The 12316-nt window shown below is 58.4% G+C and overlaps 1 protein-coding gene across 1 annotated transcript in view; it reads right to left on the reverse strand.

The window, feature by feature from the left end:
* Nucleotides 1-10016, reverse strand: part of FERMT3 (fermitin family member 3) — a 12476-nt gene extending 2460 nt beyond the window's left edge. The window contains exons 1-14 of the mRNA XM_034777606.1: nt 9860-10016; nt 8532-8699; nt 6914-7147; nt 6206-6331; nt 5777-5945; nt 4492-4594; nt 4063-4170; nt 3320-3454; nt 3113-3162; nt 2729-2853; nt 2027-2133; nt 1449-1664; nt 952-1076; nt 492-633 (exon numbers count right to left, since the gene is read on the reverse strand). Of these exons, the coding sequence (XP_034633497.1) occupies nt 492-633; nt 952-1076; nt 1449-1664; nt 2027-2133; nt 2729-2853; nt 3113-3162; nt 3320-3454; nt 4063-4170; nt 4492-4594; nt 5777-5945; nt 6206-6331; nt 6914-7147; nt 8532-8691 (1800 nt within the window). The 5' untranslated portion in view covers nt 8692-8699; nt 9860-10016. The remainder of the gene's footprint in view (nt 1-491; nt 634-951; nt 1077-1448; nt 1665-2026; nt 2134-2728; nt 2854-3112; nt 3163-3319; nt 3455-4062; nt 4171-4491; nt 4595-5776; nt 5946-6205; nt 6332-6913; nt 7148-8531; nt 8700-9859) is intronic.
* Nucleotides 10017-12316: the final 2300 nt, after the last annotated feature.

Consider the following 12316-nt stretch of genomic DNA (forward strand, 5'->3'; position numbering starts at 1 on the left):
ATGATTAATTATTTGCCATGGTCCCTGAAGGCAGAATAAGAAATCATCCTTAATCTGCAGCAAGGGAGACTCAGGTCAGACATTAGGGAAAAACTTTCTGACTAAGGGCAGTTAAGCTCTGTGACAGGCTTCCAAGGGAGGTTGTGGAATCCTCATCGCTGGAAGTTTTAAGAACAGGTTCGACAAACACTTGTCAGGGATGGTGGAGGTTTATTGGTCTTGCCTCAGCACAGTGGGCAGGACTTGGTGACCTCTCAAGGTCCCTTCCAGCCCTACATTTCTGTGATTTTGTAGACCCACTCGCCTCCCAGAGCCAGACAAGAGACTCCAGGAGTCCTGGAGCCCAGCCTCCACGGGCACTGGAGAGGAGAAGATGACCCAATACAATTGTGTCTCCTAGGGCATTCCCCTACACCTGCTCTCCCTGTGCCAGATTCCATAATGGCTTGGCATGCTCCTTATAGGCCCCGCACCCTCTTCCCTGCACTGACCTGACGGATGTCCCAGTTGACATTCCACTGGCGCATGTTGCTGTACCGCCAAGTCTTCACCACGTCTCCCACGGCCAGGTCGATTCGGATCAGACGATTATTGGCGATGCCCAGGATCTCATCCTTCCTACTGCCCTTGAACCTGCGGAGCATGGAGGGGCTGGGGGGTCAGGACTCCTGGGTCGTATTGCAGTTTGGGGGTGGGGGACAGCAGTGTATGGATTACAGCAGGAGGAGCTGGGGGTCAGGACTCCTGGTTTCTATCCCCAGCTCAGTGGGGAGAGGAGTGAGGTTGAGTGGGTTGGGGATGGAGTGGAAGGACTGGACGTCAGGACTTCTGGGTTCTATCCCTGGCTCTGTAGGGGAGTGAAGTGGGGTCCAGTGGTTAGAACGGGGGGGGAGGGGAAGGAGTCAGGACTCCTGGGTTCTACCCTTGGCTCTGTGGGGCGGGGTGCCTCACCTGACCACAAAGTAGGAGATGCCGAAATCAGGCAGCGACTGCCAGGCCTGGATAAACCTCATCTTGGCCTCGGTGAGTGAGAGCTGGGCCACGTTCTGATGGGCTTCCAGGATGCGCGGGGTTAACTGTGGGCAGGAGACATGGGTCAGTGTTTCACTGTGTTCCAGGCCTGATCACTGCTTGGATGGGAGACCTCCCGGGAGAATGGTGGGGGGGGTGCTCCCTTCACCACCTCACAGTCATTGCTGGCCCCATTACCCAAGTGCAGCGGAAGGGGGCGCTGTGCTGCAAGGAGCAGGGCAGGGTGGGGGGCTCAGCAGAGGGGGTTCTGCCCTCGCAGTCAGTGCCGTCCCCATTAGGGGGAGCTGTGCTAGAGGTGGGGCTCCATAGGGGATGGCTCCTCTTGCAGTCAGTTTGACTCCATCCTGGGGCCACCCTTTGCTTCAGGGAGTGGGGCAGGGAGCTCAGTTGGGGTTGCTGCCCCAACCCCCACCTACCTGTTTCGGCTTGAATTTCTTCTGGTAGCGGGGGGACACCAGCCACTGGGTGCCCATGGCCTCGGCATCAGGGGTCGCGGGCACGTCAGGACTGGCTCTCTGCAGCTGCAGGAAGGACAGGATGTTCTGCACCTCAGACTGATACGTGCTGTCTGCCATGGTCCGGCCCTTGGCTGCCAGCCGGCACCCTGCCATCCAGTGGGCATACTGCTGCTCCTGCGGAGGGGTGTGGGGGGAGGGAAGAGAAAGGAAGGGAGGGGGTTAAAGGAGGGGGAGGCACTAGAGACCCCCAGCTGAGACCACCGCTGCAATGCATCTCAGTAGCCAGACCCCAGCAGTACAGAGCCTGCAGCCCTTTTCTAGAGGATAATCCCATTCACCCACCAATTCACAGCCCCTTCCCCCAGTATAGCCCCACCACAGCCCTCCATTTATGGTGTAATCCCACTGCCCTCTCACTCCCCACAACCCTCTTCCTACATGGTACATCCCAAATGCATCCTCCAATGTGACTCCCTAGGGTATAATCCCATGGCGCCCACCCCACAGTCCAATCCCACTGCTGCCCTCCAACTCACGTCCTCACAGCGCAGGTACACCTCGCTCATCCCCTCCGGAGATGGCACCAGCAGTCTGATGCAGAACTTTTGGCCTGAGATGTTGACATCCGGTACCACCTCACAGCCTGAAATTGGGGGTGGGGGGAGTGGAATGCAGAGTATCTGGTGATTAAAATGCTTTATTGTGGCTGCAAAAACACCTCAAAATCCCATGGGGCTGGGGGACAATCTCTCGCCTCTGTGTTGACCTATGGAACTACTTGCTACAGGAGTTTTAGGGAGGCCACAGCTTTAGGGAGATTAGATCTGGCTGTTAGTTGATGCCAGAGACCAGTGGCTGGCTGCGAATGGCAGGGGCCAGAAAAGAAAATCCCGTCCTTTTCCTTTCAGTTAAACAGTGGAACTCCCTGCTACTGGAGTGCAAAAGGCCCAGGAGGTTGGAATAGAGCGGATTTGACGTTTCTCTAGGGAAAGGGATTCCCTTGCACCCTGGGTGCTGATGGCAAGAGACCCTCGTGCTGCAGGTGGAATATACATGGGGGGAATCCCGCCCAGCATCGCCTGGTGAGGGGAGCTCAGTGTTGAGGGAAGGCTTACACTCAGCTCTCTGAAGCAGCAGGCTTTGTGCGAGCTGGGACACAGCGGGCTGGATGAGCCCATCAGTCTGATCGGGAGAGTGTGAGGGAGAAGACATGCCGGGGGAAGGGATGCCGTACTCACCCTTGAGATTGAGCTGCTGCACGGGCTCACCCAGTGCCTCCTCACGGCTCTTGTAGTAGGAGATGGAGGTCTCTTTGAACACCACCCAGTGCTGCTTGTAGCCCTTGAGCGTCAGCTTGCGGGGCCTATGGAGGAGGGCGTCAGTGCCAAGGTGGAAGGGGCACAGTCGGGGACCCCCCAAGTATGGGAGACACACACAGTCCCCCTTGGACCCTGAGCTGTGACATGGGGCAGGTGCAAGAGGACAGCTTGGGGGATGAAGTCAGGCATGTTATTGGAACTGAGCACTATATCCCACGTTGCTCCCAGAGCAGGGGTAGAACCCAGGAATCCTGACTTCCAGCCCCTGCCCCCATAGTGAGGATGAAAGAGTCTGGGGCTCACCTGAATATCCGGAGATAATCCTTCAGCTCAGGGATGGTGGTGAGATTTTCCTGCCAGGAGACCAAGACACAGTCACCCGCTGCTACTCCAGCCCAGCCCCCCGATGCCGCTCAATCCTGCAGCCTCCTGATATTCCAACCTAGCCGCCCCCCCCCCGCCCCCCGCCCAGCTCTGCTGGTGCCCTTCACGCCCCCATGCCCCCCTTACCAGCATGTCCGAGGTTGATGTCCCCCCCTCCAGCTTGACCTGGAGGTTGGACAGGGCTGAGTCCAGGTCATCCATGCCTTGCTCCCCAGCTGGCTCTGTGGGGTCAGCACTCAGGGAGAGCTTGTTGATGTGATACTAGAGGGCAGGGGGAGGCAGGTTAGTTGGGGAGAAGGGAGAGGGAGATCTTCACCCCACCCACCCAGATAGCCCCCACATGGGACTGACCCACTGGCTTGACCTGGAGGAATGGATCCTTGTTCACCCGGGTGGGAGAGCTCCAGGGGTAGTTAGCCCTGGCCCCACTCGGTGAGCTCTGGGGAAGACAGACCCCAGCCCAGCTGGGGGTGGGTTGTGGAAATATATTGGGTAGGGGTGCCCTGTAGGAGGGAGGGGCAAGATCCCCACTAGGTGGGAGTGCTTGGGGGACAGATGGATCCCAGCCCAGCTGGGTGGGACGGCTCCAGAGATGGTTAATCCTGGCCCCACTGGACGAGCTCTGGGGAAGATAGATCCCAGCCTGACTGTGGGGTTGGCGGGTGTTCCATGGCGGGGGAAAGGATGGATCCTGGCTATCTGCGGGTGCTTCATGTGAAGGGGGGAAGGGGATGGATCCCAGCTTGACTGTTGGGGGGGATCCCTGGTAGGTGGGTCTGGATCCCAGCCCAGCAGCGGGAGGTGGATCCCGGCCTAGCCGGGGGAGGCAGGGGAAGGGGGGGGTCTGGGGGTGGGTGGAGTTCCAGTACCTGCAGGGCAGCGAAGACCATCATCTCCTCCTCGGTGCTTTCGGTCTCCTCCAGCAGCACGGCCCAGCGCGCCTGCTCATACAGCTGGGTGATGCGCACCGCATCATACTGCAGCACGGGGGACAGGAAAGGTGGGCGGGGGTTAGGGGTCAATGGGGGAAATTAAGGGGGAGTAGCAGGGAAGGGGGTGGAACAGGGGTCTGGAGGAGAGTTGGGTCAGGGGGGGAGGGGGTCCTGGGCTCCAGATCCAAAAAGTCAGGGTAGGTTTGAGGGAGGAAGGGAGAGTCTGGGGAGAGGCAATGGAGTGTGGTAGGGGTTGGGGGTCCCCCCTTCGGCTCCCACATGAAGTAACCAGGACAGGCTGGCTGTGTTTGGGGAGTGAAGGATGGACCGGAGAGCCCGGGAGGAGGAGGCACAGGGAGGTCCTACCTTGGGCTCCAGGTCAAAGAAGTTGTAATATTTGAACCGCAGCCAAAGCTGCTCGTTCTCCAGCACATCCTGCTGCATTAGTGACCGCGAGGAGCTCAGCCACCTGGAGGGGAACATGGGAATTGTCATATTTGTAAGAACAGGCATGACTCAGTTTCCCCACCCACTTGGGATTGCCACCCACTGGGCGGGAAGGGGTTACCTTCCCATCTAGGGCAGGGGAGACGGGATGGCTGTGGGTCTCTCTAGCTTGGGGGTGGGGGAAGAATGCACCATCAAGAACTGTCCCTAGGGAGGGAACCTTGAGCGATACCGGGACCCCCACTGGCCAGCCAAGGGAGGCTGAACATGTGTGACCCCAGCACCAGGCAGCTGGAGATCAGGGGTCAGGAGGCGGCTCTAGCCTGGCCCACACTTAGCCCGGCAGAGCTCTGTGGGCTGGGGTGGGAGGGAGAGGGCAGTGTCCCCGCACAGCGTGAGCCCTCGTGCTGATGCCCTGATCCCAGCATGGAAGGGCTTTGGCCACCGTAGCTAGAGAGTGCTTCCACCAGCCTAGCTCTCCCACGTGGGAGAAGCTGCATCCCCCAGCAGCAGTTGTGGGAAGCTCTGCCAGTCAGGCCTGGGCTAGGAACTGGGCTGACCATATAGCACTCATAAGGCAAGTCAGGGTCAGCTCTCCCCGCGCCCTGTCGCTGTAAGGATGGAAGGTCTGACCAGCGTGGGGTGCCCGCCAAGGGCTCGTGCAGGCGGTGTGGGAGGGAGGGTTCACTCTTGGATACTAAGGGTAACACTCCACCCTGGTCTAGGAGTGAGATCACGGACAGAAGACAGGGAAGCCTGGCAGGAGCCTAGGGAACGGGATAGGTGGCTGCCAGCATGGACTCCGGGCTGAGCCTGGCTTTCTGTGTTGAACTAAGAACCCCATGATGCTGGATTCCAGGGGACTAGAAAACGCTGGCTTGCTCTGAACAGGCTGCACTGGGTCGCTGCAGGGAACTGAACACAGAGAAACCACTGGGGAGATACAGAGAGACATGGGGGGCTGGAGCCCAGGCCCCACCTAGGCGTGCTGGAGTTGCGGGCTCATCCTAACTCCATGGCCCGGCACGCCCGGGCGCCGTTAGAGGTGATGGTATAAAGGCTGGGGGTACAGAACGCCCTGGAATCCATGACGGGACCCAGCTGTGGTGCTGCCCCCAGGCACAGGGCCATCAGGAGCAGCTGTCTGCCCCCTCCCTGTCAGTTCTCCCAGTGCCCCTCAATCCCAACCCGCAGCTCCTCTCACCGGCTGTTGATCTGGGCCTTCTCCACGAGGTTGCTGGGCCGAGGCATCTTCAGTACGTGCTCGGGGGTCAGGCCAGTCCAGCTCACTGACAGCATCCGATAACAGGCCTCAGTGGCGGAGCTATCCGAGAAATGGGCCGGCATCCCCCGGAACGGCTGCTGCTCCGCACCTGTGGGAAAAGGGAGGGCTTCTGCTCTGTGCACAAGGCGGGTTAGCGGCGCCCAGGCAGACGCACACCGCGGGGGCACACACAGCAGGGCAGCCTCTCACACCAGTCCTCGTGCTCACTAGTGCATGTACCCTCTGGCACAAGTACATGAGGGCACTCTCACAGGCACTCACACTAGTGCACTAGCATGCACGCTCACCCCAGCACTTGCAGGAGAGCGCACTCACACGCCCCTGCCCACCCCCCTCATCCGTACTCACTGGCTGGCAGCACCACCCCACTTAGGTCAAACTCATCCTCTGTCCCCGGCGCCGGCCCCTTCCGCTTCTTTTTGTTCTTCTCCTCAGGCGCCCGCAGCAGTGAAAGCTCCTCGGCATGCCGGATACCTGGCGGGAGAGGACACGGGGTGAGAGAGCTCCCCAGTAAGGGGGCCTTCCCCCAGCTCCTCCTCATTCCATCTGTCTGGGCCCCTGCCCCTCTTTCCCAAAAGTCCCATTCCTCCTCCCTGTGCCCACCCAGGCTTTTCTCCCTACTTTTCCTCACTCCCAACCCCTCCCCTCACCCCCTTGTACCTCCCTGCACTCCTCTCCCCCTGCACACCTCCCCGACCCCTGCTCCTCCCAGAGTACCCTGCTCCTCCCCTTACCCCTCCCTGGGTCACCTCCTCACCCCAGACACTGGCCTGTCTATGCTCGTACTCCCCACCTGGGAAGAGGTAGACGGGGAGAAGAGCCCCAGGAGCTAGGTAGATGTGATGTCACTGATTTGTCATGACTCCCCATGCACTTTTTCTAGACTTCTTTAAGCACTGCCCCCGCCAGCACCTCCACAACCCCTACCCCACTGCACCTTTGCCCTTCCCTCCTCCAAAACGCCTGCTCCTCCCTGATGCTCACCCTCAATGTCTAACCCCTGCATCCTTCTCCACCCTGGGGCCGTCTATGCCCCACCCCCTCCTGGGCACTCACTCAGCACCCGGCAGATGCCAGCCACAGCACGGAAGACGGGCTCAGAGAAGCTGGCATGGACACGGATCATCCGCCGGTTGGGCAGCTGCAGCCGCACAGGCTTGTGCTGAGGTGTGTACCGGAGACGGGCGTCTGCCTGCAGCCCGTACTTATCCAGGGTCCAGTTGGTCTTGAGCAGCCAGAGTTTCTTCTGCTCCCACCAGAGAGCGTGGTCTGACCAGTTCTGCTTCACCTCTGGGGGCAAAGCACCGTAGTTTGCACAGGGATCCCTTGTCTGGTGCTGAGATGCAGCCACCTCTGGGGTGGGGTATGGGGGTTGTTTATATAGGGACCCCTCGCACAGCACTGAGATGCAGCCAGTGCCACCTCAGGGTGGGACGCAATAGGTAGCTCCCAGTATAAAGAGGATGCTGCAACCCCAGGAGCTGAACTGTGCAAACCACACACAATACAACTACAGACGTCTAAACCAGAGCCATGGTTACTGGGGCAGGGTCCTGGCTTCCCCACGCTAACCACTAGGCCCCATTCCCCTCCTGGAGTTGGAAAAGAACGCAGGTGTCCTGATTCGCAGCCCACCCTTCTCTAACTCACTAACACCCCCCACCCCCTCCCAGAGCCAGGAATAGAATCCCAAGCCCTGAAGGCTATTTATAGCCATAGGCTCTGGCTAGCTGACCCCTTATCAGCCTCCATCCAGGGTATGGGCCTCACAGTCTCCAGCAGCAGCAGCTACAGCTGCTATCAGGCACTGCCAGGGGAAGGTTCCCATACCACATAGACTGGCCACAGGAAGACATGGCACAGGCCCACCTTGTGTCCTGGGCAGATAAGGAGTCACTTCCTGTTGGATTGGTCCCTGGGCCCCCCTCCCACCAGGCCCCAGGCCCCTCCCTCACTGGTACCTTAGGGGAGTGGGGAGATGGGGGCAAGGGGCAGACACTGTAGAGGAGTACAGGAGAGGGAGACACGTGGAGACAGATGGATGGAGACGGACGGATGGATCACTAACACCTAAAGGACAGACAACTGGGCAGACTAGAGCCCAGCCAGGCGTTCCAGGGTTGGCCCACCCCCACAGATGGCAGGTGCTTGTCTCCCTGACACAGAGGGCAATTCTGGGGTAATCGGGTAGGCAGTGCCCCAGCCAGACCCTGATCCTGCACAGAGTAGGAGGGGAGAGACAGGAACTGAGGGTGGAACTGGGCGATTCGGAGTTACTTCCCTGCATCAGGGCCATGACTCAGCCTGCATCATGTGAGAGACTGGCAGGAACAGCAGGGATTGGGGTCTAGTGGTTAGAGCAGGGGGCTGGGAGTCAGGAGTCTTGAGTTCCATTCCCAGCTCTGGGCTGGGGGGGAGTGGGAATTTGAGGTGCCCTAGGGTAGAGGGTTGGGGAACCCTCCTCTCTGATGCTAAGATGGGTGATGCTGGGAATCCCACAGCAGGAAGTTGGTGGCTACTGGAGGGGGAAGTGCGGCAGGGAGATTTAAAGGGACAGAACATCCATGCAGGGGCTCACCCGTTGTGGGGAGAAGCGTGTAAAGTGGGGAGAGGATTTAATGGGAGAGGACACCCCTCCATGTAACCCACAGCAGCAGGGAGACCCCATACTTACTGATCTTATCCACAATCTGCAGCATGACGCCCCCAATGTGCACATCTCCGGTGACTCGCAGGGTGAGGGGCTCGGCCTCAGGCCCCAGCTCCTCCACAGCCACGTTCAGCTCCCAGGAGGAATCGATGTAATCCCCGCTCGCTGTCTTCAGCCCGGCCATGGCGAGCCCTGGAACCAGTGCAGCACAAGGGTCACAAGGGAGACAGGATACGGGAGTTTTGTGCACACCTCTGGAAGGGGAGCAGGGTCTAGGGGGTTAGACCAGGGGGGCTGACAGTCAAGACTCCTGGGTTCTATCCTCAACTTCAATGGTCAGTGTAACAAGGGTGGGGGGGGAGGCTTGTCCCTTTTTCTCTCTGTATGTCAGTGGGTCAGTAGCGCTGGGGTGGTACAAGGGGATGAAGGGTGAGAACGACCCCACAGTTCAGCAAGGGACACATCCCACCCCTGCCCATTACATGGAGGGAGAGGATTTGCCTTCCTCCAAAGCACAGGGGGGAGGCAGAAATAGCTGGACCACTGCTCCCATACCGCAGCACTAGGCTGGCCCAGTGTTGTGCTCGGGGACTGCAGGGCACAGGATCCCAGGCTAGATGGGAGCCAAGGAATCCCAGTCCTGGCAGGAGTGAGGTGGTGCTGGGTGGGCCCCGGGGAGTCTGTCCTGCAAACAGCTGATCAGGTCAGAGAGCTAGCGTCAGGACTCATGAGTTCTATCCCCAACACTGGGAGGGAAGTGGGGTCTAGTGGGTTAGAGCAGGAAGGACTGAGAATCAGGACTCCTGGGCCCATTGCTGACCATGGGGGCGGGGGGAGGGGGGCACACACCACCAATCCTTCCCAACTCATTACTTCTCACTCCCCAACAAGAGCTGGCAACAGAACCCAGGGATCCTGACCCTCCATCCCCCAGGTTGATACACAGTCACAGTTTACCCCTGATCCCTAGCTCATAGCTGAAGGCCACAAGGGCTGATACAAATCAGCAGGTGGGTAAATGCCAGGAGCCCCAGAAGTAGAGTAGAGAGCCAGGCACCCAAAGAGTGAGGCCTGGCCCCAGGGACAGCCCCCCCCCCCCCCTCCCTTCAGCTACCCACAAGGAATTCTCCCATGGCTGGGTAGGAAGTGCCATGTGTCTAGCTAAATCACACCTCCATGCAGCCGGTCCCCAACCCCCACCCAAAATGGGGTCCCCTCTTCCACTTCAGTGGAGAATTGTGCATAAGGGCACGTGGCAAACTCGTGTGGGGGGACAGATGGAGTGGGACCTGCCAAGGCACTGTAAAGTGGAACCTTCCACCCCCAGCCCCACCATGCAGCCAGCCCCTTACCGTTCCAGGTGTGGACTCTCTCCGACGCTCCCGGAGCGGTTAGCTCAACTAGCACTGATAGGGATCCAGCCTGGGCTCTGTATCCCTCCCCAGCGTGCCTGCTGTCAAATCACTCCAGCCCGTTGCTCTAGCCCAAGGCGTTTCCCTTACGTGCCCCCCCCCCACTTCCTCTCAGCCCGCCCAGCAGTTTGCTCAACAGCTCCAGGGCTCTGCATTTTGTTTGCCTTGAGCAGGAAGTCCTTCGCATCAGGGCCCAATGGCAACTCAGGCACCTGCTGCGTCCCTGGGATTGCTTTAGAGTAACGCCCACACTGCTGTGGGCAGCATGTAGGCCCTTCCTAGTTGGGACTGTCTCTCACTTTGTAGCTGAAGCACCTAGTACTATAGGGACCCTGATCTCAGTTATGGTTTGTGCAGCACCCAGCACAACAGGGCATCCTAGCTCAACCCAGGGGGATGGCAATGCCTGGCCCCAGGGGGGGCACCCCTTTATTAATCCACAGGACAGACAGCAACTATTGGAACACAAAGGGAAAAGAAAGGGAGTCTTCCTATGAATTTTCCTCTGCCCCACTGAGCAGCACATAGTGAAAACACATAGGCAGTGGAATTCATGGCCACATTATTCCATTAGAGGCCAAAGGTTCAGAAAGGATTTCAGTTCATTCAGGGGCTAATCAAGCAGGTGGCAAGAACGTATGAGGGGGATGAATAGGAGCAGAATGCCAACAGGTGTTCAGTGGGGGGAAGTGTGCCCTGTGAGCAGGGCCCCAGGGTTACTTGAATCTTCCTCTGAAGCAGGAAACACTGAGGGGAGACTGGACTGATGCATCTGCAAGAATGGGCTGATCTGGTTTTGCAGTTCTTATGTTCCCACACTGCTGTTGACCATTGGAATTTGGGGCACTGTTGAGAAGCATCCAACTGTGCATGGCAACTGTGTTTGGAGTGCTAGGGTACTTATCACTTCTCCTACCCTGGATCGCACGTGTCTTGCTTCCCTAATTGCCCCTAGGTCACACATTTCAGCAGAGAATGCTGCAGTCCCAACTCTTCTCTAAGCCATTAGACCCCACTCCTAAGAATGGAACCCCAGGAGTCCCAAGTCCCAGTTCTGCTCCAACTGACCCCTCTCCTCCTAAACTGAAGTACAATCCTCAAGGCTTGGCTTGTCAACGTAGGACTGCACTGGCTGGCAGTTTATCAACACAACTCTGGGAGCAAAAACAACCAAAAAAAGCCTTGATCAGAGTTAACACCCAGCTCCCAGCTGAACACAGAGCTAAGTGGGCATATCTGGGCAGAAGGCGAATGGGAGTGGCTGCATGTCAGACACTTGAAGTTGGGGGCGTGGGAGGAGGAAGCTGATGGGACAAGCTAGAGAGGGGAAAGTTTGAGCTGGGTTGCGGGATCCAAGAGGCATTTAGTTTGCACGTGCCTGTTCCTGCACCTCTCTCCTTACAGGTGGGTTTAGATTTGTCCAGGCCATGGAATGATCAATGCACAGGAACAGCGCACAGCATTTTAGAGACCATTTTGGCACATCACACTGGGATCTGAACAACTAAGCCTGCGTCACATCGCTAGTTCCTGTTCTGCGGCAGAGCCCCCTTCCTGCCTCTGTGGGTGCTGTATTTATAGCAGCAGAAGCTCCGTTCAGGCACAGCCACTGGGGGAAGGGGGATGGGGACGCAGCTGCTAAGGTCCCCTGGGGAAAAGGGTAGGTGCACCCTGCAGCTAGGATCAGCTGGCTGCAGAATCAGCCCACTCGCTGCACTGGGGCTACAGAGTTCTGCCTTTCTAAGGTGGGGGGAAATACACCCAGTGCCACAGCTCCCTCCACTAGCGGGGAGAATGAGATGTAGCAATGTCCCCCCCCGGCCCCATCCTCAGCCCATGTGACCCCCTGCAATGTCATAAGTACTGCATGACACGGGAGCGGACCCTGTAGGGCAACAGGCTGGGGCAGGATACCCCCTAGGGGCAGCTTGACACACCCCTTGCAAAGTGAGCCCTGCTACCAGGGTGTTTGTCATCTCTCCAGGATAGGGCCTTCATACCAACCACTATCTTCTCCCCTCAAGATAGGGAGACCAGAGCCTGTACTATCTGTTCATGAGCTTAAAGGCTACAGGCCAGGAGCTGGAATGGTGTCAACATAACCGTCAGCTTGTGACGCCAGCAGAGGATCCAGATCCCGCCTGTCTGGCTACATATCGAGACGTGTCAGTGAGATTCATACCAGTAAGTGAAACAGGAAGTGACAGATACAGCCACTGACAAGTGAAGCCATGTGCCTTCTAGCGCCCACTGTGGACGGCCAGCCGCAAAGCACGCTGGCTGCTAAGAGACAACTCATGCAACCTTTCTAAAGTGTACATGGACACGTCTAGGATCACAGACCTTCCCCTGGTTGTCTGGTGGGTAGGAGGGACGGACACAGACCCAGAAGCACCG

Source organism: Trachemys scripta, chromosome 7 (assembly GCF_013100865.1).
Source record: "Trachemys scripta elegans isolate TJP31775 chromosome 7, CAS_Tse_1.0, whole genome shotgun sequence".
NCBI classification, from domain to species: Eukaryota; Metazoa; Chordata; order Testudines; family Emydidae; genus Trachemys; species Trachemys scripta.